This window comes from Dermochelys coriacea, chromosome 3 (genome assembly GCF_009764565.3).
Source record: "Dermochelys coriacea isolate rDerCor1 chromosome 3, rDerCor1.pri.v4, whole genome shotgun sequence".
In the NCBI taxonomy this organism is placed as follows: domain Eukaryota; kingdom Metazoa; phylum Chordata; order Testudines; family Dermochelyidae; genus Dermochelys; species Dermochelys coriacea.
Window position 1 is genome coordinate 134,380,073 of NC_050070.1, and position 26,015 is coordinate 134,406,087.

The 26,015-nt window shown below is 39.9% G+C and overlaps 1 protein-coding gene across 1 annotated transcript in view; it reads right to left on the bottom strand.

Moving 5' to 3' along the window:
• The window catches only part of PCNX2 (pecanex 2), a 250,569-nt gene that overhangs the window by 17,632 nt on the left and 206,922 nt on the right, over nucleotides 1-26,015 (bottom strand). Inside the window, 3 exon segments of the mRNA XM_043511376.1 lie at nucleotides 13,213-13,316; nucleotides 15,910-16,143; nucleotides 19,555-19,808. Of these exon segments, the coding sequence (XP_043367311.1) occupies nucleotides 13,213-13,316; nucleotides 15,910-16,143; nucleotides 19,555-19,808 (592 nt within the window).

A 26,015-nucleotide genomic window follows, 5' to 3' on the forward strand; every position in this document is an offset into this window, starting at 1 on the left:
CAGTCTCCCATGTTGAAATAGGATTAAATACACTTAGACGACCCTGATGGATGTTTGTGTCTATTTATCATCCCTGACAGATTATATGGGTCTCCTGAGAGAACGGGATTCTATAAAAAACAAAAAAATAAAAACAAATTTAAACAAGATTTTTCTTATGCTGATCATAATTAGATGTGGGTACATCCTTCCTCTAGTTGGACACAGTCTCAATTCATCACTTCCATGTACCATATATTTATTAGTCAACTCAACATGCAGCCATTGTTATTTCTCGTATTAACATGCTCTGTATTGAAGACTCACATGAGATTATCATGAAGCGATAGCCAAGTTCTTTGATTTCTGGCCTCTCTCAGGGCTGGGTTTAGTTTCTTGGCCCAGTTTTAACGTACACATTTTAGTATCTCTGTCGTAGTTATTAGCTCACACCAAACCCATCTGGCTACAATAAACTTCCATGCCAAAGAAATTACATTTACTAAATGGAGATGTAAATGCTACATATGGCACTGTTTCTAACCCTATTAGATAAAAGCGTTAAAAACTGATGTCAACTAAATTAAAGACTATTCTAGAGACTTATAAAATACTTAGGACTGAACTGTCCCTTAAAGTGTGCCAGTGAGGAGAGGATTAATAGACTGGATAATCTGCCATGATGGCCCCATAATTATCAGAGGCAGGGCAACCAAGCCAAAGCAGAATTGTCCTCTTTCTCTCTGAGTCCAGGGCAGACATTCTATACAAACAATGATTGTGTGTGTCCACACGAGTTTTTGTTCTGAAAAAATGCCTTGATGTTGCTAACACTGGATCTTCTGCACTAATGGTAGCAATTGTAGGAAAGGTAGTGTAGACAGCCACCAGCATTTTAACCACTGTGTCATGTTACTCTGCTCAGCAGAAGTCTGTATGGCATGGTGGTAAAAAAGATGCTGGTGCCTTGTCTAGATTAGCGGCACCACTATTGAGATGGTAGAAATGCTTGGACATTCCTCAGTCTAAAATGCTATTACAGATGAGACTCTGGGTTTTTTGGGTGGGGATGTATTGAGCCAAAGGAGGACAAAACTTTGTTCCCCTGGTAAACCCATTTCTGGCAGACATTTTAGAGGGAGTCATTGCTCCTCATTAGATACCATAGTGTTAGGTAGTATATTAAAACCTAAGCTAGTTCTAACTCGCACACTGAGCATTAATGGATAGGGGAACACAGGCACAGGCAATCAGCGGTCCATACTGGCTCCTCAGCCAGCCGGGATGGTGAGGGCAGGTGAGAAGCAACAAGGAGGGGCAACCCCTCTGCCTGCGTTGATAACAGAATTTTCCATTGATCATCAGTGTGGGCTAGTGTCTACTTGTTGACTCTTCAGACTTCTAACACGAAGGAAGCTAGACAGAGACAGGGAGATGGAGAGTTTAGGATTTAGCTGAGTAAGATATTGACTCTGGTTTCACCCATTACGTTGTTGGAGTAATTGTTTACTGAAATCTGAGACTCCTTGCTTCCTCGAGAATTCAACAGATTGGTGATGAGAGACCAGATGGTAAATATATTTGAGAAAGAGAGCAAGCCCCAATAAAAACATCACACTGAAACCTTAAGAACTCAGTTCCTCAAGAACTCAGAATCATAGAATATCAGGGTTGGAAGGGACCTCAAGAGGTCATCTAGTCCAACCCCCTGCTCAAAGCAGAACCAAAGCAGAATCCATGCAGTTCAGACCATTCCAAATGTGCTCTTTGCAAAGCCACAAAAACCACCCCATTGAGGAGACAACAGCTAGGAAATGCCAGAGAGGAAGCCACATGAACTTTCCCTAGTAAGTTACTTTTCCTGCAATCTTGTTGCAGGAGGGGATGCTTTAGCCCTAGATTTATATGAGGATTTCTGTCCCCTTGTGTGATACAGAAAGCTTCCCTTAAATTTTACAATGATCTGTATGTCTTAGCTGACACTGGGGATATCTTTTCTGCTGTGCTAGACACATTTACTTCTATCAGCTGCATGGGATATTTTGGATCCTAAAATATTATTAGCTAAGGGCTTACTTTGCTTCAATGAGTATATGTAACTCCCATTTGCATTCATGGGAATTGTTCACAAACATCTATAACAGAATACACACATCCTATAGATTTTAGACAAAGCCTTTGTGGATTAATTTACTTTACAGTTTTAACAACAGTAAAAGTTATAATGGTGAATAGTCAACAATTCTGTCCCGTTACTTTCTGGAACCTCAAAGTTTCATACTAGGTACATTTTTTAAAAAAGAAATCTACATGTATTATCATTAGACAATATATTTTATCAACAGGGACTTAACAATTATTTGGTAGTATCATAGAGTTATAAAAACATCATGGGCCAGATTCGTCCATCATTTATACAAATGCAAATCCTATTTACCCCAATGGGAATATACACAAATGTAACAGATAGCAAAACGTGTGCCCCTTATTCTGTTCTGTTTAGTTTAAAAACATTATCCTCTACTTCTTATCCTATCCTTCCTTCACTTGCCCTCTGCACTAGACCTGCACTGTCCTTTAGGGTAATCTCATTTAAAGCCTCAAGAGAAAGTAGATTAAACTGAGAGAAATCACAATGATACATGCACTAAAAGAAATTTAGGACTGAACTCTCCACTTGCACCAGTCCAGAGCTGGAGCATAGCAAAGATGGGTGTGCTGACAGTGAGCTGATCATGGCTCTCTGATTCTGCTCTATTCAGCCTTGGCAGACAAAGCCACAGAGGGGCTGCTTTAATCTACCTGTAACATCTTTAAAGGCATAGTGGAGTCTTGCTTCATTGTGCCTCCCCTCCCCTACCTCTTTCCCCCTTATGATAGGCAGTGCAGCCCAGATGGCGGTGGTGGTCACAGATCATGGAGCAGAGCCAGCTGCCTCCACCAGCTTTACTGGAGCCAGAGATTCCCCTGCACAGAGGAATTCTCCAGGGGGAATCTCCAGCTGGGTGGAGTAAAGCAGCACAAAATGAACTCTGCAGACCCAAGAATCCAGTCCTCAAAGTTCGAGGAACCCAGTTAATTTCAGGGCTATCTCATCTCACAGACAGCTGCAGCGGCACAGGAGCTAGCAAACAGCTGTAAACAGGGGAGTTTGAGTGGAAGTTCTGTTGGAGGAGAAGGGGGTGGTCTTTTTGGTGTGGCTTGTGTTTCCCAGATTAACAGGACTTAGGTAGGAAGGCGATGACAGATATGGAGGCAGCTGTGGGAGTGACTCCTGTAGTGGAAGACACATTGAGGATGACTGGATGTGGAAGCTGTGCTATGTACATGATCCTGGAGGGATCAACCAGTAAGAGTTTTTTCTGCATGAAATGCCGTCTGATAGAGCTGATGGAGGAAAAGATCCGAGCTTTGGAGATGCAGGTGGAAAGTCTCGTTGAGTTTAGGAAGGGGTTTGAGCAAATGATGGAGCAAAGATATGAGGTATCTGAAGGGAAAATCTCAGACTCACAGATGGAAGCAGGGCTGGGGAATTTTGAGGGGAGACTGGGTGAGGAAAGTGGTCAGTGGAAGCATGTGACTAAAAGAACCAGGCAGAGGAAAAGACGGGCTAGTGAAGGAGAAATAGAGCTTAGGAACAGGTTTGCAGAGTTGGAAAATGAAGAAGGGGCTCAGCAGGTACTTGTTGAAGGTGGAAGGGTAAGGAAGAAGAGAAGAGAGGCTAGTCCTATAGGAAAAGGGGAAGAGTCAAGGGAGACTACACCAAATATGCGCCCCACGAGGATACAGGATGGGTTGAAGAGGATTATAAGGGAAAATAGGAATGGAAAGAACTTGCAGCCAGAGGGAACAGGGGAGAGACTGGAGAATAGCACTGTCACCAGCAAAAGGCAGGTCTATGTGATAGGGGACTCTTTATTGAGAAGAATAGACAGGCCTGTAACTAGAGCTGATCCAGAGAATAGAAGGGTGTGCTGTCTTTCAGGTGCTAAGATACGGGATGTAGACCTGAGGTTGAAAAGGATCCTACAGGGAGCGGGAAAGAATCCCCTAATTATCCTTCATGTGGGAACAAATGATACGGCTAGATTCTCGCTGGAAAGTATTAAGGGAGACTATGCTAGGCTGGGGAAGACGCTTAAGGAAATTGAGGCTCAGGTGATGTTTAGTGGGATCCTGCCTGTTCCTAGAGAAGGGCAACAAAGGTGTGACAAGATTATGACTGTCAACAGATGGCTTAGGCAGTGGTGCTATAAGGAGGGCTTTGGGATGTATGGCCACTGGGAGGCCTTCACAGATAGAGGACAGTTCTCTCGGGATGGACTTCATCTGAGTAGGGAAGGAAATAGACTTCTAGGATCAAGGCTGGCACAACTGATAAAGAGAGCTTTAAACTAGGAATTAGGGGGAGATGGTTGGGAGATGTCCAGGTAATCTCCACGCCAGATTTTAGCATTGAGAGGGAAGAAGACGAAGTAAGAAAGGATACAGCTGTGGGTAGGAGAATGTATATAAGGAGCGAGGGCGGTGTGGATACTAGTCTAATAGGTTATACTGGCTGTAGAATGACTGTGCCTAATAGGGTACAAAATGTGAGCGAGGCCAAACAGCAAAAATTAAGATGTTTGTACACCAATGCGAGGAGCCTAGGTAACAAAATGGAGAAACTAGAGCTACTGGTGCAGGAAGTGAAACCAGATATTATAGGGATAACAGAAACATGGTGGAATAGTAGTCATGACTGGACTACAGGTATTGAAGGGTATGTGCTCTTTAGGAAAGACAGAAATAAAGGTAAAGGTGGTGGAGTAGCAATGTATATCAATGATGAGGTAGAATGTAAAGAAATAAGAAGCGATGCAATGGATAAGACAGAGTCCATCTGGGCAAAAATTACATTGGGGAAGAAAACTAGTAAAGCCTCTCCTACGATAGTGCTTGGGGTGTGCTATAGACCTCCGGGATCTAATTTGGATATGGATAGAGCCCTTTTTAATGTCTTTAATAAAGTAAATACTAATGGAAACTGCATGATCATGGGAGACTTTAACTTCCCAGATATAGACTGGAGGACCAGTGCTAGTAATAATAATAGGGCTCAGATTTTCCTAGATGCGATAGCTGATGGATTCCTTCATCAAGTAGTTGCTGAACCGACTAGAGGGGATGCCATTTTAGATTTAATTTTGGTGAGTAGCGAGGACCTCATAGAAGAAATGGTTGTAGGGGACAATCTTGGCTCAAGTGATCATGAGCTAATTCAGTTCAAACTAAATGGAAGGATTAACAAAAATAAATTTGCAACTAGGGTTTTTGATTTCAAAAGGGCTGACTTTCAAAAATTAAGGAAATTAGTTAGGGAAGTGGATTGGACTGAAGAACTTATGGATCTAAAGGTAGAGGAGGCCTGGGATTACTTTAAATCAAAGCTGCAGAAGCTATCAGAAGCCTGTATCCCAAGAAAGGGGAAAAAATTCATAGGAAGGAGTTGTAGACCAAGCTGGATGAGCAAGCATCTTAGAGAGGTGATTAAGAAGAAGCAGAAAGCATACAGGGAGTGGAAGATGGGAGGGATCAGCAAGGAAAGCTACCTAATTGAGGTCAGAACATGTAGGGATAAAGTGAGAGAGGCTAAAAGTTGAGTAGAGTTGGACCTTGCAAAGGGAATTAAAACCAATAGTAAAAGGTTCTATAGCCATATAAATAAGAAGAAAACTAAGAAAGAAGAAGTGGGGCTGCTAAACATTGAGGATGGAGTGGAGGTTAAAGATAATCTAGGCATGGTCCAATATTTAAACAAATACTTTGCCTCAGTCTTTAATAAGGCTAAAGAGGATCTTAGGGATAATGGTAGCATGACAAATGGGAATGAGGATATGGAGGTAGATATTACCATATCTGAGGTAGAAGCAAAACTGAAACAGCTTAATGGGACTAAATCAGGGGGCCCAGATAATCTTCATCCAAGAATATTAAAGGAATTGGCACCTGAAATTGCAAGCCCATTAGCAAGAATTTTTAATGAATCTATAAACTCAGGAGTAGTGCCGAATGATTGGAGAATTGCTAATATAGTTCCTATTTTTAAGAAAGGAAAAAAAAGTGATCTGGGTAACTACAGGCCAGTTAGTTTGACATCTGTAGTATGCAAGGTCCTGGAAAAAATTGTGAAGGAGAAATTAGTTAAGGACATTGAAGTCAATGGTAAATGGGACAAAATACAACATGGTTTTACAAAAGGTAGATCGTGCCAAACCAACCTAATCTCCTTTTTTGAAAAAGTAACAGATTTTTTAGATAAAGGAAATGCAGTGGATCTAATTTACCTAGATTTCAGTAAGGCATTTGATACCGTGCCACATGGGGAATTATTAGTTAAATTGGAGAAGATGGGGATCAATATGAACATCAAAAGGTGGATAAGGAATTGGTTAAAGGGGAGACTGCAACGGGTCCTACTGAAAGGAGAACTGTCAGGTTGGAGGGAGGTTACCAGTGGAGTTCCTCAGGGATCGGTTTTGGGACCAATCTTTTTATTACTGACCTTGGCACAAAAAGTAGGAGTGTGCTAATAAAGTTTGCAGATGATACAAAGCTGGGAGGTATTGCCAATTCAGAGAAGGATCGGGATATTATACAGGAGGATCTGGATGACCTTGTAAACTGGAGTAATAGTAATAGGATGAAATTTAATAGTGAGAAGTGTAAGGTTACGCATTTAGGGATTAATAACAAGAATTTTAGTTATAATTTGGGGACGCATCAATTAGAAGTAACGGAAGAGGAGAAGGACCTTGGAGTATTGGTTGATCATAGGATGACTATGAGCTGCCAGTGTGATATGGCTGTGAAAAAAGCTAATGTGGTTTTGGGATGCATCAGGAGAGGCATTTCCAGTAGGGATACGGAGGTTTTAGTACCATTATACAAGGCACTGGTGAGACCTCACCTAGAATACTGTGTGCAGTTCTGGTCTCCCATGTTTAAAAAGGATGAAATCAAAATGGAGCAGGTACGCAGAAGGGCTACTAGGATGATCCGAGGAATGGAAAACTTGTCTTATGAAAGGAGACTTAAGGAGCTTGGCTTGTTTAGCCTAACTAAAAGAAGGTTGAAGGGAGATATGATTGCTCTCTATAAATATATCAGAGGGATAAATACAGGAGAGGGAGAGGAATTATTTAAGCTCAGCATCAATGTGGACACAAGAACAAATAGGTATAAACTGGCCACCAGGAAGATTAGACTTGAAATCAGACGAAGGTTTCTAACCATCAGAGGAGTGAAGTTTTGGAATAGCCTTCCAAGGGAAGCAGTGGGGGCAAAAGATCTTTCTGGTTTTAAGATTCTACTCGATAAGTTTATGGAGGAGATGGTATAATGGGATTTTGGTAAGTAATTGATCTTTAAATATTCAGGGTAAATAGGACTAATCCCCTGAGATGGGATATTAGATGGATGGGATCTGAGTTACCCAGGAAAGAATTTTCTGTAGTATCTGGCTGGTGAATCTTGCCCATATGCTCAGGGTTTAGCTGATTGCCATATTTGGGGTCAGGAAGGAATTTTCCTCCAGGGCAGATTGGAGAGGCCCTGGAGGTTTTTCGCCCTCCTCTGTAGCATAGGGCATAGGTGACTTGAGGGAGGCTTCTCTGCTCCTTGAAGTCTTTAAACCACGATTTAAGGACTTCAATAGCTCAGACATAGGTGAGGTTTTTTTGTAGGAGTGGGTGGGTGAGATTCTGTGGCCTGCGCTGTGCAGGAAGTCGGACTAGATGATCAGAATGGTCCCTTCTGACCTTAGTATCTATGAATCTATTTCTTATTTTCTGGATTACAAAATACTGTTTTGTTTTTCTTAATCTTCAGCAGATATCTGGTCCTCACACCTTCTCCAAAACAATGACACTTGGGGACTTTTTACTGGAAGACATTGACATATCTGGAATTTTCCCAGAGTCCAAATTTATATTAAAGATTCTAAAATGTAGACTTTTTTTCTTTTTGAAGGATTAATGAACATATTTCTTTCTTTTTTTTAACTCTCATGCACAAAACCCGCTACACTAAATGAAAAATGACTTTTACACCTGAATAAACTAATGGTAATATGATGTCATTCTTCAAATTACCCTGCTGAGATGTGCAAGATGCTTCCTAAATACAATTTAAGAGCATATGTGATTTGCATAGCAATGTTCTGCTTCCTTAATGAGTAAATTTATTGTGTAATCTAGTATTAATGCTGGGGTTGTAATGACATTTACATGAACAGGCACACTGAAAAATTATTTACATACATTATATAAGAAGATTTAAAACCTTGGTTTACACAATAACATTTACTGATTAATAGATTAGACAAAAATCTTGTGTAAATGAGTGTAAATTGATAGTTTACATACACTGTGTAAACTTCCATTTTGATGTAAGCATGTACAGCTCAACACAGCTTTTTGAACACTACTTTTCCATTATTATTTTTTGTAAAGTACCAGCATGCTCAGCACTCCCTAAGTCACATAAAGGGCTATTTACACTAGTGTAAATCCAAAGTAATTTTGCTGCAATCAATGGAATTACTTCAGATTTACACCAGTGTAACAGAGATTAGAATATAGCCCAAACAGTATATACATTAGCTTCACAGATTCTCTACTGATTCATTCACATCTGGCAGAATTCTGTGCCTCCTCCCATGAGGTCTACTGAATAGAAAGAGCTAGCACTCTACAATCCTGACTACCTCAGGTTTTCCTAATGGGAATTCATAGTGAACCTCTAGAAAGTATGTAGACAGGGATCACAGAAGGGGAAGATTCTACTGTGTTACTTTATAGCACAATGGAAAGTACAAGTAGAGGTCCAAAGTTATTTCTGAACACCCTACCTATGATTGTATCTAAATCAAAGAAAGCCCATACATAATCTTTTAGCATTTGGACATGGCAGAGAATGTTTTAGTGATCCTGATCTCTTACAAATTGGGGCTAAGTCCCTTTAGTCATTTTATACACCACTAACACACACCTTGGTCTACGTTTACCAACTATTACCCATTTGAAAGTAATCTGTGCACCAAACACAAACTAATTTAAAAAATAAAACACCTTAATCCAATGAGATCGGCAATATGCCCTGACGTACTTCCATGGAAAAGGGCTGAATTTTTGCCTTTCCCATGGCAAAGAATTTATCTGTGTCCTCCAGTATCAAATGCATACTTGTCCTACCTCCTCTTCCCTCAGTTTGTTTTAATACAGCACTGCAATCCAATCCAAGTCCTCAACATTGTTTCTTTGAGTAGACAAAAAGTCTCAACACTAATACAATGCCAGTATAATTTGGGTATATTACTATATGAGTTTCATTGAATGCTGGCTTCTTTGTGTTCCCAACAACTTGTGACACTGTTTCAAGTAGTAAACATGATAAATATGATAAGAACTATGCTTGGTGCAGAAGAGAGTGGATCTGTAGTTTTCTTTGTTGGTAACAGCCTTGATGTCAACAGGGAAATATTCCCACCTTGGTACCAATTTTAGCTTTGTTTTTCTCAGAGTTCCTATAACAGCCATATATACTTTATTCTGACCTTTTCTTCAGTTCATCTCTATGTACTTCTTATTAAAAAGGACCCTCAAAGACAGAGATATATTATTTCAACATGGCCCTAAGACCTATGTTCCAGATGAGTCATTCCATAGCCTGGATTTTGGTAGTAGGCTTCATTGTTTAAAAAATCTATTCTGAGAGATTCTGAGTTTATTATGAGATTTATGAATTTAAAAGATAGGCTAAGTGAAAGGCTTCTAGGGAAGTGTCTTGTGAGGTGGTAGCAAAGAAGATATTGGCAAAACTATCTTAAGTCTCATTTTAAGCCCTTTTTTTTGTTAACACATACCCTTGCAAGGTACTATTGTGGACAACATTGGTCAGCTCATTAGTACAATCTTACTAAAATGAAAGACACAAACTTAATTGGAGGTACCAAAATATCTATAAGGGGACAACAAAATCATCATAATACTGATATAGTTGTACAACCACATGGCTACTCCATATCTCATGTATATGCTTCTCCCACCTCCCAAGAAAGGTATTGTTAAGTATGAAGTAGGCTCAGGAAGAGAGACATCCAATTAGCTGGTAATGCTTCTGTGTGTGTGGGTATCTAGTACCTACCTCCAGTGGTCACAATTAAAATGTGCACAAAAGCCTTTGCAGGTAATGAACCTTACCTGCAGTATTCTCTCTATATTAAACTTAGGGAAGATTGAGATAAAATTATCTATTTGCAGTAGCAAAGATATTATTGGCAGCCACTCCATTTATCTACTAACCATCCAGGCTGTAGTTGCCTTTGTTATAGTGCTGATGCACAGTAATGGAGATTTCAGTCCCTGAGGGTAACAGCTCTATAGCAATGCTTTTAGGCAGCTTTACTGGTATTTATATATGCATTTCTAATGCCCTCATCAGGGTGGTATATCTATTGGTAGGCACAGACCAAGACTGCTTTAATCTTTTCCCTGAAAATCTCATCAGTGCACATCAGTTTTTCCACAAAGTCCACATATTCTAAAATTAGATTCGCAGAGAAAATAGTGTAATTTTGGGAGAGACTGGAATATTGCTCTCTTACTAAAAATCACATTAATTTGAGTGGTTAAAAGCAAAAAGAAAAAAAGTCAACCCAATCCAAAATAAAGTTAAAACAGCAAGGGAGCATGCAGATGTTAATAGAGATGAGAAAAAGAAACCTCTCAAGAAAGCAGGGAAAAACAACACACTGAGAAATAAGCAATGTGGGCCATGAATGTTTTGAGTAATTGGCTCAAAGAGGAAGACATAAAAGCAGACTTTATAGACATCTCAAATAAAGATAAGAAAGCTAAAACAAATATTTAAAGGATTGTTTTATCTTGAGAAGGGACAGACTTATAAGATAAAATGCTTTCAAAGTAATACAAGTATATATAGACATAGCCTTAGGGTGAGTCTACAGAAGAGTTTTTGGTCATGCTGTAACTTGAGCTAATTGATTGCCAATTAGCACAAATTAACTGTCAATGTTAGTATAGATATTCAGAAAAAACTTGTGAATTCGAGTAGGCTTTCCACAAATGCGTGTTCCTCTTTGTGGTTCATCAAGACTCATGGCAGGGTGAACCACACGCAGAAACACACATTGTAGAGGGTCTACAGTAGACTTTACAATCCTGTTAGCTACCTTGAGTTAATTAGCAATTGCCACAGACTTCCTGTGTGACCCTGGTCAAATAATTTAACCTCTCCGTGCCTCAATTCCCCATCTGTAAAATGGGGATAATAGCATTGCCCAACTTACAGAGCAGTTGTGAGGATAAATACATTAAAGACTGTGAGACATTTAGAATGTATGGTGATGGGGCAAAAAAAACCCTGCAAAACGGATGGAATTAGATCAAGTTACAGGACAAACACGCTAGTACAGATATAGTCTTATATTAGTACCACCAGCTCCAATGATTGTCAATATTTAATGTGTCAGTTTGTTTCAGCACCAACCTTTTGCCTTTGTCTTGCTATCTGTAGGTCTTATATTCCAAGACCTTCACAAGTTGTAATAATATATTGTTTGTATTCCAGTAGAGCCTAAGGGCCCCAGCCAAGGATCATGGCCTTGTTGTGCTAGGCACTATAGAGAAAGAAGTATACAGACAGTCCTTGTCTCAGACAGCTTACTATCTAAGTTTATGCAGTGTTGTTGTAGCCATGTCAGTTCCAGGATATTAGAGAGGCAAGGTGGGTGAGGTAATATCTTTTATTGGACCAACTTCTATTCATGAGAGTATCTTTTCTAGACCCGAATAAGAGCTCTGTGTGAGCTCAAAAACTTGTGCCTCTTCCCAACACAAGTTGGTCCAATAAAAGCTATAACCTCACCCACCTTGTCTCTTTACATTTCTGATAGGATTCAAAAAGTGGACAAAAACAGACCAATGGGAAGGATGAGATAACAGCAGAATGAACATGGTGTATATCATCGGTAGTCTCAGCTTAATTTTTTTTTTCCCCTAGAGCACATTGCTTGCCTACAATCTGCTACCTAGGGGATACCTAGTAGTCATTGCCCTAATGCTGAATTTACTCTAAATGAGATTTTTTTGGAGCTCTAAGACTAGGATTCCTTTGTCTGAGGGTATGCCTTTCTGCTATTTAAGTGGTCCCTTGCTCACTCCATTCAAATATCTTCTAAGTCTAAGAAGTGTAAAGGGTGTGGACCTTTTGTCATTGTCTTTGTGTCCATTTAGTCCCCATAAATCCAAGACATTCCTTTAGAAATCAACGATCCTACTACTTTTCCAGGCAACTGTATCTATTTAACAAGCAACATCACTCTCCTAATCATGCAACACTGGTATTTAGAACAGAGGCTGTGACTTGTTTCCCTGGGTGATTCAAATATCCTTGATATGGATAGAATCAGCTCAAACCTCATACCCCGTTGAAGTAGCAATAATTTTATTTATAAAGCACCTTTTATATTTCCAAGCTGCTCAGGCTGAATAACAATAATTAAGACATCATAAAACACAAACTATCAAGAGCCAAATAAACCAGATTCACTAGTGAAGGTGGGAGATGAAGAGAGTCCTATACCTGGGCCAAGCATAATGCAAACTGAACCCATCTCTCAAAGAGAAGTGTTTTGAAACAACATATAGAAGTGGAGAAGAATGAGCTGAGGTACATGCTCTGGAGCTGGATCCTCAGGCTCTGGGTCACCACAAAGCTCCATCAAGTCATCCTATTGCACAACAAAAGGGAACACAGCTCTGTTGAACCCAGGAAGCCTACAGATTTATTATTTAGCCTATGAATCCATGTCTCGTTGCAACCCTCTACTGACAGGTCAACTGCCAGACAATTTAGCAGCTTCTTGCCCTTTTGAGAAGGTTATCGTTGCAGTATCTCACGTCAAGATTCAACCTACAATGAATAATTACTCTGCCATGTATGATTTTATTTTGTTAAATAAAAAAACCCGTAATATTCATTATGTACATGTTACAGAGACAAAAGGTGGTCAAGGACAGAGTTTAAAATTAATTTATGGATGAAATAGCCGTTGTCTCTGATCTAATGACATTTTAACTTTCAAAATATGTGAAAGAGCCAAACATCTCATTTTAAGACAAGGAAACTCCTGAGTCCCTGGAAAGCTTTTACTACATTTCTAGAAATTACCTGATGGCCATATTGTGGGCTGCTGTTCCCAAAGCTCTTCTACCCAGAATACACAGGGCAAAGGAAAGAGTTACTAAAGGAGAATCCTCATCACTATCCAGATGCTGCAAAGGTTTAAGGACAGTGTGTTAGTTCTACATGCAACCTTATAAAAAAGTGTTACGACAATCCCATAATTAAAATAGATCCACGCATGACTAAATTCATAAGACTTATGCTGTCATGTAACTATACTCAAACAAAGCACTCTGCTGTGCAATTAAACAGAATAGGAAGGATGATCATCATGACTAAGGGTCTGCTGTTAAACAAATGAAAGCTCATTTAGCGTAATGGCTGGAAACAAGAAGTTTTAATATGAGTTGGCTGGATCCCAGGGTTTGTGCTTTAGTGATCAGAGTCTTGGAAAGAGGTTGATGAGCATCATTGAGGAGTGAATACATCCGTTTCCACATGGGAAGCAGGATGTGTCTGAAATCCATACTGTGTTCAGATCTTAGAAGCACAATCTGTCTCTGAGACGATCTGCAAGATTGGGCCTTTAGTGACTGACATCATCAGTTATATCAATGATGACAATGACATCACATTTCGACAAGTGGTCAAACCATTTCCTTTACATTCACCACCTCAGCAGGCCCTTTTCTACAACTCTTCCAAAAAGCTTGATGTCACACAGAAGGGAAATTATATACCAGGAGTTTAAATTTTGCTCTGCTTCAGCTCATACATTGATGAATTCTTCTTGTTGCCCTTACTTTGTTCCTGAAACTGATCAAACATTTTGCAATTCCCTCTATAAAGTACACTGATCTTCAGAGCTGTGCAATGCAGTGCAGCTCTATTTTATACAGCATCTTCCACACAAACAGTTTCACAACATGTTTCACAGTATTAAAAAATACAAGAGAGATGCAAATTGCAGAGAACAGTTGTGTAGAGACATTTGGTAGGGTTTCCAAGGCCACCAAGAGGATTTGGATGCCCAAGTCCCATCAACTTCAATGGAAACTGCATTATAAATCAATAAATTTTGAAAATCTCAACAACTGTATGGAGAAAATAATTAAAGCACTTAACAATAAGGGAGGGAGAAACAAGTTAAGATGGAGAGCAGAAATATTCCAAGATTTAAATATTTAAAGAGAGGTGGAGTATTGATGAAGCAGAAAAATCTAGGAAAGTTGTCTCAGATGTCAAGAAATAGAGGAGAATGTCCTTGCATTACAAATGGGAGAGGAGGCAGGGTCAAAGGGCCCAACCCTGAGAAGGACTGAGCATCTCTCTTGGGAGGTGATGAATGTCCCTTCAACTCAACAGCTTAGCACCTCCCAACAGATGCTCAGCACTTGGCAGTGTAAGTGCTAAATGAGAGCAGAAAGCAGACAGAAGAATAGAGAAAGAAATAAGTTCTGTGAGAGAGAGTACAGAAAGTCCAGGGAGAGATTTAAAAATAATAGTCAAGGTGAAAGCAGAAGCAGATGAAGGCACAGGGGAGAAATTCAATGGAACTGGAATCAAAGTAGTATCTAGATGGGAAATAGTGTGGAAGCAGTGATAGGTAGGTTTACAGACATGACAGATGGGAGGAGGAGTATTAAGAGTCAAGGAAGAGCTAAACTTGTGGACAGTGGCAGCAATGGAACGTGCAAATCAACAAAACCAAGTGCACAAATAATATGATGCGATGGGTGAAAAAACTGTGTTGGTGATTTATTTGTGCTGTCATCAATAATCTGAGTATACTCAATAAAATGTGCATGTCTCTGACTCTATTTTACTCTTTGTGCTGTCAACAGAATCCCACTGAAATATAATGATGCATTTTAGTTGGGATTGGCTGAACATCCATTATCTGAGGGCTCAGAATGTAAGAACAGGTTTCAGAGTAGCAGCCGTGTTAGTCTGTATTCGCAAAAAAGAAAAGGAGTACTTGTGGCACCTTAGAGACTAACAAATTTATTTGAGCATCAGCTTTCGTGAGCTACAGCTCACTTCATCGGATGCAGTCGGTGGAAAATACAGTGGGGAGATTTATATAAATCAAATGCATCCGATGAAGTGAGCTGCAGCTCATGAAAGCTTATGCTCAAATAAATTTGTTAGTCTCTAAGGTGCCACAAGTACGCCTTTTCTTTTTTGCGAATGTAAGAACAGGTAACTGTAAGCTCCCACTTTGCTTTCTAGAGTTGAATGGTAATTTTCCACAGTTTTGCAATAACGTGTCAGATTTGTACGAGGACTTCTCAGATTTGACCTGTGCTCTTGGATAAATGGAATACTTCTTTAGCAGTTGAAGGTTTTACCCATGTGTCACTGGAATGGTATTTTTTCTAAATTTGCAATCATATTTTGCATTGGGCCTAAAGAATTGAAATGATGATAATTTGGGCATTCTGACCCTATCTCTGGTATTCCTTCAGTGGGACTCTCCCTAACGAAAAGCAATAATATTTTCTGAAAAGGTGTAAATGCAGGATTACTGCAGAGAACAAAACTAATGATGGTGGGGGAAGCGTATTCAAAGAAAACTGTTCAAAATTCAAAGATTCCCTTTGGAATGTCTTTCACTCATATTTTCATTATAATATTCTCTACAAACATTTTTCTATTGTACAAAAACATACATTTTCCCACAGTGTTATGCTGTACAGTTTAGACTTGTATTATTCTTGAGTCAACAGAAGAGTAACTTACCTCCCTTCTTTTTCCAGCACAGTACTGAATCCAGTCAAGATAAACACTGCAGAAGCTAGCTCTCGTTATTCCTTGAAGACATGGAACATAGTCCTCATCAATGTTAATGTTGAACATTGCAAGGTCACGTTCAATGTAATGCCATTTGGCATAAGGCTGTAGTGTCTTCTGGATTGATTCATCTTTTATCCAGTGTGAGATTTTGGGTGAATTTGCTGTAAAGTATATTATACTCTGTTGACAAAATGCAAAGTGGTTAGTCATTGTACCTGTGTTTAAACCAGAAACAGCTAATTTACAACACAGAAGAGAACAAATCAGAATAAGATGATGACACTGACTATCCATAATCTTATGTAATATTCCTGCTACTTGCCATCATTGACTCATAGGAGTATTTATTTTGTGTGATTGTAATAATTTATGTCTAAATGAGAAAGAAGTCAGCTAAATACTAACAGAATTTAAATGAATGAAACTTAAAAAGAATATTAATCACAAGCATCATACTCTGAATAATGTAGATAGTGTCAAGGGGAAGTTATTGGAAAATGTGGCCATGTCTATAGTGTATACCATAAAGGATGATGATGATAAAAGTTTATACATATTTTTCAAAAACAGTATGCCGTTTTATATGATCATAAATGTTTGCATTTTCCCAAGTGAACTTTCAGATTTCTGAGGGTGCAGTTTCACCATTTCTTCAACAAGAACACATCCATCAATTTAACTATTAAATAAGAACTTGCAAAAGTGTAGAATATAGCTCTGAAAAACCCTCTTTTAATTGCTGTCTTCCCTCTGCAATAATAATTTTATTTTTGCTGCCTATTGGTTAGTATAATAAGAAGAAAAATGGGATCTCTTTAATACTTATGCTTAACACAAGAGCTGACTGGAGGACTATTCCATTTCATGGCAAATTCAGAGGTTTCAAAATTTGTTTTTGTTTCACAGTGGAACAAAGGATGAAGTTTTCTAAGAAATCTGGTGCAATGTAAATGGCACTTCAACTTTGACAAACCAAGAGTTAAATCAAAGCAAAATATTGAACAGATTCTAACACCTGCCAAATGATAGGCTGTGAACACCACAGAACCTGAAGCCTACTGGAAACACAACCACTCACATACCTCACTACTGCATATCTTTTAGTCCTGCTACATGCTAGCTCCCCTGTGAACACCCATAGGTTGGATGCTCTAAACTATCTAATTACCTTTCTGTTAAACTCTGTCTCCTCTGACTTCTTCTGATGACTTCATAGATTCATAGATACTAAGGTCAGAAGGGACCATTCTGATCATCTAGTCCGACCTCCTGCACAGCGCAAGCCACAGAATCTCACCCACCCACTCCTATGAAAAACCTCACCTATGTCTGAGTTATTGAAGTCCTTAAATCATGGTTTAAAGACTTAAAGGAGCAGAGAAGCCTCCCTCAAGTCACCCATGCCCCATGCTACAGAGGAAGGCGAAAAACCTCCAGGGCCTCTCCAATCTGCCCTGGAGCAAAATTCCTTCCCGACCCCAAATATGGCAATCAGCTAAACCCTAAGCATATGGGCATGATTCACCAGCCAGATACTACAGAAAATTCTTTCCTGGGTAACTCAGATCCCATCCATCTAATATCCCATCTCAGGGGATTAGTCCTATTTACCTATTTACTCATATTATCAACTCCTTAAATTCTTCTAAAAAACAACAACGAGAAGTCCTTGTGACACATTAGAGACCAACAAATTTATTTGGAAATAAGCTTTCGTGGTCTACAGCCCACTTCATCAGATGCATGGAGTGGAAAATACAGTAGCAGGTATATACATAGTACATGAAAAGATGGGAGTTGCCTTACCAAGTGCGGGGTCAGTGCTAATGGGACAATTCAATTAACAGCAGAATACCAAGGGAGGAAAAATCACTTTTGTAGTGGTAATGAGGATGGCCCATTTCAAACAGTTGACAAGAAGGTGTAAGTAACAGTAGGGGGAAATTAATTTTTGTAATGACCCATCCACTCCCAGTCTTTATTCAGGCCTAATTTGATGGTGTCCAGTTTGCAAATTAATTGCAGTTCTGCAGTTTCTCGTTGGAGTCTGTTTTTGAAGTATTTTTGTTGAAGAATTGCCACTTTTAAGTCTGTTATTGAGTGACCAGGGAGATTGGAATGTTCTCCTACTGGTTTTTGAATGTTATAATTCCTGATGTCAGATTTGTGTCCATTTATTCTTTCGCGTAGAGACTGTCCGGTTTGGCCAATGTACATGGCAGAGGGGCATTGCAGGCACATGTCATCATATATCACATTGGTAGGTGTGCAGGTAAACGAGCCCTTGATGGTGTGGCTGATGGGATTAGGTCCTATGATGGTGTCCCTTGAATCGATATGTGGGCAGAGTTGGCAACAGGCTTTGTGGCAAGGATAGGTTCCTGGGATAGTGTTTTTGTTGTGTGGTGTGTGGTTGCTGGTGAGTATTTGCTTCAGGTTTGGGGGCTGTCTGTAAGCGAGAACTGGCCTGTCTCCCTAGGTCTGTGAGAGTGAGGAATTGTCCTTCAGGATAGGTTGTAGATCCTTGATGATGCGCTGCAGAGGTTTTAGTTGGGGGCTGTAGGTGATGGCTAGTGGCTGTTACTTTCTTTATTGGGCCTGTTTTGTAGTAGGTGACTTCTGGGTACCAGACAGAGTTGGCATCCGGGTTTGTTGCTCATGTACATTGGCCAAACTGGACAGTCTGTACCCAAAAGAATACTACGAATACGCAGTATTCTTTTGTGTAGAGACTGTCCAGTTTGGCCAATATATATACATACACACTTGCTACTGTATTTTCCACTCCATGCATCTGATGAAGTGGGTTCTAGCCCACGAAAGCTTAAGCCAAAATAAATTTGTTAGTCTTTAAGGTGCCACAAGGACTCCTCGTTGTTTTCGCTGATACAGACTAACACGGCTACCACTCTTAAATTCTTCTATAGTTTAGAGAGCTAAAGAAAAAAATTTAACTTGCCAAATACAGCTGTTCAGTACTTTAAAACTAATGAACCAATTTGAGTCTAACTAGGCTTGTTTTACAGATTTCATTGACCCTTAAAAGTTAAGCCAAGCATGAAGATTCTAATGTACTGAGAGTTGCACACAAGTTTAAGTTAAGGTATGGTTTTAAACTGATATAGTTAAACTGGTGTAAATGGCTATGCAGACATTCTTATTTCAATTTAAACAAGGCATATTTCAGTTTAGCTTAAATCAATTAGGAACAGGTTTAAACTAACCATTTTTAACTTGAAATATGAGTGTTTGCTTAGTTAAATCAGTGCAAGATTATATGTGGACAAGGCCTTACTGTGTATAAAATTGTTTAAGAAATTCCCATTTGTGTTTTGTATAACAGTCAAAATAAATGAACAAAGTGATTCAGTAGTCTTGATTCTTATTGTATTGTTCGTTTACCTAACAAATCACACTCTTTGCTAATTTACAATGAGTCTCCCAATCAGTGCAAATTAGCAAAGTTCTGCTGTAAACCCTGCTATTTAAAATGTAATACTTCTTATAGATAAACTTCATTCTCTATCTTTTGAAGACTGCAAATTTCCTACCTAGGAATAGTAGGTAGAACTCACTTCACTTATACTGTACCTTTATGTAATATCCGATGAGTATTCTTCGCAGATCAAACACTTGCAGCATTGTGGCAGCATTGTTATCAATGATGCTATATCCTTCCAGTATATATTGGGTTCGTGTTATTTCCCATGTCAGCCATCGGAGGTTAAAGGCTGCGTTGCATGATAGCAAGTGAGGCAAGTGACCTGGCTGACAGCAGCAGCAGCCTTCATTGTCTTCATCTCCTTCTGTTATAGCTTCCACTTCTCTCTGCTGGCAATATGTTCCTTGAGAGTTAGAAAGGATAATACTATGGCAGTTACGGGAGGAAGAAACAAAAACCCTGTTCAAAGCTAAAAGTGTAACCATATACTTCAAGCACTTAAAGGCAAATAAACAAGAGCTACACTAATGAATTAAATGTGAAAATTGATCTGTGTAAAGCAGAGAATAATGAGGGATACATCATTTATTTACTACTTCAATCCAAAAGGCTCAATCTTGTGGTCTGGGTGTCCTGGCATGATTACACAGAATCACATATTGGACTACACAATCTCCCCTAATAAAAACTCACCAGAAAACAGCCATAAAGACGTAGAATGAATTGCCAACTTGAATACATCTAATTTATCTAACTATTCACATCCTCAACTTGGCAGGGGGTTAGACTTACACCAGGCATGTTAACAACCCCTCTCAGTCCTCAACCTACTTCCCCCAAAATGCACAAAAGACAAACACAGATTTTGCAGTATGTCACAAGTAGAGGTTCATGAATAATTCATTTTGTTGAGTCAACCAGCAAAGTGAATCCACATCTCCCATCTCTCAGGTGAGTGTCTTAATCACCAAGCGAGAGTCATTCCCACTTTCTCCCCCTTTGGCCCAATAAATATTTAGGAATTAATAAAAAGAACCATCCATCCCACAATAACCTGTAGCCTGGCGATTTTGATGCTCACTTGGGAGGGAGGAGATCTGAGTTCAAGTTTCTGCTCCCGAGTGCGGGTTCAAACCTGAGTCTCCCACATCCTATGCAAGTGTTCTAAGCACTGGACTAAAGGCTACAAAGGAACAGACAGAAGTAGGTGCTGGCTTGGAAAACTTTTCAATGGCCAAAACTAGCAGGTCAAATTCTCCAATAGTTTCAGTCAGCTGAAGCTGCATTTTTTGGTAAATAAACTAGAGGAGACTAACCAAACTGGGTTCTGGCATGTCAGCTGGGTGGTAGATTCCAGAGAGACTGCCCACCTAGCAGCTCCCTCTCAATTAATTCAAAGCAGCTTCAGCTTAACTGCCTCCATTAATAGCTACTGTGAGAGCAGACCATGAGGAGCGAAGTAGGCTATTACCTATGGTCTTTAAATAAAGATTGGATATAATTTTTAGAAAAATATGCTCTAGCTCATCCAGAAGTAATGGGCTTGATGCAGGAAACACTTGATGACTTTCTAAGTCTCATTTTATAAAGGAGGTCAGAGTAGATTATCATAACAGTTCCCTCCAGTCTTAAAATCCATTCATCTTGTCCCAAACAAGTTACAGCACTAAAAATCAAGTTACAGCACTAAAAATCAAAACATTGAACAGCACCAGGAAACCCACAGGTAACCAATGCAGCTCACAGAACATCTGTGCTATGTACTATTGATGCATGGCTTGGTTTAGTGAGCACATTTACCCATGTTATGGACCATTAAAAAACCCATGTGACCACATAAATCCAACATAAACCCTATTCTGAGGCTGTAAGTCAGCTTTAAGTGGTGTATAAATCTTGAATGGATCCTTTGCAAATGGTGAATTTCACTCAGTAAGAGAGTGGTTGAATTCAGCTTTCAACTGATCGTAATAGTAGAGAAATTTGCTGGAGATGTCATTCATCAGAGAGAAGACTACTCAGTTAAATTTTACCTGGCCAAACAGGACACTGGCAGCACAACACTTTGGATATGAAGCAAAGGTGACCATGGTTATAAGCACTTTCTTGTTTGCTGTTTACGATTTCTATTACAAGATCATCATCATTTTCTTTAGCTTAATGTGACGGGGCAAGGCCAGATGGCTATAGAAAAGTAGTCCTTTTGGGGTCCGGGAAGTGGGCGGGCAAAGCCCGCCCACTGCTAAAGGATTCCCCCCAGCCTAGAAGGGGGATCCACAGGACCTAGATTCCAAATAATTCCGGGGGACAACTAATGAAATAACAGGGACAGGAGTGTGGTCAAAGGGTCAAACGAAGGGAGCTGGATGGGGACACTGAGCAGAGAACCCCGGACAGCGCCCACTGCTCCTCAAAGGCATCAAGGGAGTCAAAGGACACCGCCCAGAGGAACTCTGCCCGGATGTGTGAACGGACCGAGGATTGGAAATAGGCCCCACAGTCACAGGAGACTCCATCGGCCAACCTCCTCACTCTGGTTTTATAGATGGCCATTTTAGCTAGGGCCAGGAGGAGGTTGACCAGGAGATCCCGTGACTTTGTAGGGCCACGGATAGGAAGTGCATAAATAAGAAGGTGAGGGGAGAAGTGCAACCAAAAACGTAATAAAATATTGGTGAGGAGCCGGAATAGGGGCTGCAGCCTGGCACACTCCAAGTATATATGTGCCAGGGTATCCCTCACGCCGCAAAAGGGGCAGGTGTCTGGGATTGAGGTGAACCGCGCCAAGAACACGCCCGTGCTCACGGCTCTGTGGAGGAGCCGCCAACTGACATCCCCCGCGGGCCTTGGAACTAAGGTGGAATATAGGCTGGCCCACCGGGGCTCCTCACCCTCCAGAGGTGGCGGGAGGTCACGCCATTTTTATCGGGGCGGGACACGAGGGTGAGGGCGTGAAGGGTGTGGAGCACGAGCGTGTATAGATGTTTTCTTGGCGCGGTTTGAAAGCAGTTATAGAAAAGTAGTGGGAGATAGATATATTAGCTCCAGGCTAAACAAATTCCTGGTACCAGGTTAAGTGAAATGGAAGCTGCTCCAGGTCAATTAAGACACCTGGGGCCAATTAAGAACCTTCCAGAAGGCAGGGGGAAGGCTATGTTGATTGGGACACCTGAAGGCTATGTTGATTGGGACACCTGAAGCCAAGTTGGCTGAAACTAGTTAAAAGCCTCCCAGTCAGTCAGGTGGGTGTGCATGTCAGGAGCTGTGGGAGGAAGTTGCGTGGTTGGAGAGGCTGAGTAGTACACACCATATCAGGCACAAGGAAGGAGGCCCTGAGGTAAGGGTGAAGTGGAGCTTGAGGAAGTGAGGGCTGCTGTGGGGGAAGTAGCACAGGGAATTGTACATGTCATGTTTCTAAAAGGTCAGCTACCATAGCTGATACTATTAGAGTCCCTGGGCTGGAGCCCGGAGTAAAGGGTAGGCCTTGGCTTCCCCCCCCACACCTTTGCCCCCTGTTTAATCACTGAGACTGGGAGACAACAGAGACTGTGCAAGGAAGGATAACTTCTCCTCACCTCCCTCACTGGCTTATGATGAAAATGGCTCAGTAGACTGTGACCCTTGTCTCTAGAAAAAGAAGGATTACGTGGAGGGTCACAGTGAGCCTCGGAGGCTAGCGAAATCTGCCAGGAAACACGGGACCCATGGAGGCAAGGACAGAGCTTTGTCACATTAATCACTAGCTGATTTACTTTTGCATCTCCATCATCATTTAGCTTTAATTTTGATGGGCAGAGCAACATCGACTGTTGCTCTTCATATGCCAGCAAGTATACCCCAGATGATGCACAATGTTTCTATATTTAAAAAACAGAACAAAAACTCACTAGTTTAAAAAAGACTTCGGGCTTTTTCTTATGGTTAGCATTGGTTAAAAGTGATTTCTATAGTTCCTAATGAGAATGTGATTGCTTTAGATCATATAAACAAAAAGTAGAACCACCACACAATACCCAAGTAGGTGAAATCCCCCTTGAGGATTTATTATGGGCCAACTTCCCTTCTCTTCTATACATATGAACACACTGAAGTCAATTTTGTTGCACCCATGTAACAGAGAAGAATTTGGCTATATCAGTGTTTAATAATTAGCATTGTTATTTAGATGGAGGTAACACTAAGAGTGTGCTCAGTGCTTTCTAAACACACATGATAATATAGGGTGAAATCCTGGCCCCAATGAAGCTAATAGCAAAACATTTCAAAATATATTGCTATTTAAATGTATTTAAGTTCTCCTCCATATACATCCCAAGATCTAATAATCCAATTAGCAAAAGTATCTAGAAAATAAGGTGGTAGAGAGGGGAGACTGAATGGTTTTTTAAGAGAAATAATAAGATTAGCAAATGTTTGTCTTTTTTTGCAGCACTGAAAATTTTTAAAAAATGGATATTTTTTAAGTTTTCCAATTAGTTTTCTTTAAATGAAAGCTACTAATGTATGCAACCCGAGGGTATTCTAGAGTAGTTCACACACAAATAAGCGGTTGTACATTGGTCAAACTGGACAGTCTCTACGTAAAAGAATAAACGGACACAAATCAGACTTCAAGAATTATAACATTCAAAAACCAGTCGGAGAACACTTCAATCTCTTTGGTCACTCTATTACAGACCTAAAAGTTGCAATTCTTCAACAAAAAAGCTTCAAAAACAGACTCCAACGAGAAACTGCTGAATTGGAATTAATTTGCAAACTGGATACAATTAATTTAGGCTTGAATAGAGACTGGGAATGGATGAGTCATTACACAAAGTAAAACTATTTCCCCATGTTTATTCCCCCTCCCCCCACCGTTCCTCAGACGTTCTTGTTAACTGCTGCAAATGGCCCACCTTAACTATCACTACAAAAGGTTTTCCCCACCCCCTCCATCCCCCGCTCTCCTGCTGGTAATAGCTCACCTTAAGTGATCACTCTCGTTACAGTGTGTATAGTAACTGTTTCATGTTCTCTATGTATATAAATCTCCCCACTGTATTTTCCACTGAATGCATCCGATGAAGTGAGCTGTAGCTCATGAAAGCTTATGCTCAAATAAATTTGTTAGTCTCTAAGGTGCCACAAGTACTCCTTTTCTCTTTACACAAATAAGCATCACTGTTTGGACAATTTAAATACTACAGGTAAATACAATAAAACAGATTAATATATCCCCTCAGATAGCCCTAAAATAAACATCTCTCTTTTCCAGTCTACTACAAAGTATAAACCATGACCTATCAGTGTGACATTTACAGGACAGATACAAAGAGAGCTGCTTCTACTTTACATTTCACAGATTTCTACATGAATTAAGGTTTAACTTTCAACCATAAAAAAGGCAGCAACTGCTCTTGGTCAATGGATCTTTTTCTTAAATAAAGTCAAAAGACATTGTACTCAAAGTAAACTGGGCAAAGAAATATTCCTATGCACATGGCTTATATATTCTGGATGCTAAATAAAAATACAATATCTTGCATAGAATATTAAACTGGAATTAACAAAACATAAATCTCCATCCTAGACCCTAATGTAAACAATACTACATAAAACTGATATTATGCTATTGTTGATGTAAAATGAAAGCAAAATAAACAGCCCTAAATTTGGCTGAGTTGATTTGTATCAAGAAGAGTCGTAGTGTTTTTTTCATACTTTGATGCAAGCAGCACATACATGGCAATCCTCACCATTAATTAAACCAATATACAACATAATGACTGTGCTGTCATGGAGCAGGAGGTGCTCCAAAAGGCAGGAATTATAACCAAAAAGGTAGTACCCATATTTTGTGAATTAAGAGCCAATCTGACAACTTGCCAGGAGCCCAAAGACTGGTGCTAAAGTGCATATAATAAGGCAGATTGTGGACACCACCATCTTTAAACTATCTGTGAAGTTCAACCTATGAAAACTATAGATCCCAGCATGCAGCATCCCTTCACAGATGGAGGCAAACACAGGCCATGTTGCAGAAAACTATGTGCTGAACTCTGGCTATCCCGACTGATAGAGATACTCACTTTTGGTAGCATTTGGACTTTGAAAGGAAAAGACATTCTAAATGTGAAAACATTTTCTTACAAAGAGTCAGGGAGCAAATCAAGCAGTCCAGTTGGTTATTTTGCAAATTTAGCCTGAGAAACAAATAGGAAGTCCTTTTGAACAGGAAGTCCCATCTGAAATTAGTGCCAATTTCTAAATGACAAATCACAGTATTTACATTTGCTTTCAGCAGGTTTCAGATTTATCATCTTGAAGGGGGCACTGACTTTCAGATGACAGGCCAGAGTGTTTTATGTATGGGTAACAAGATTTATTTACTAAGGAGCAAATCTTGTCCTTCCTCCAAAGAGGGGTCCTGACCTAGCAGAATCAGTCAATACTGATTGCCAAGCATTCAAAAATCTGAGCCAAGAATTATTTATAAAACTAAAGAGCAATGGAGCAGAAAGTGCGTTAATTTATGCAATAATTAAGAGTACCACTATTAAATATTAAAATACCGGAGAATATTTTTACTACTAATTAGTGATTTTAAAATCCAAGGGAAAAAATCTTT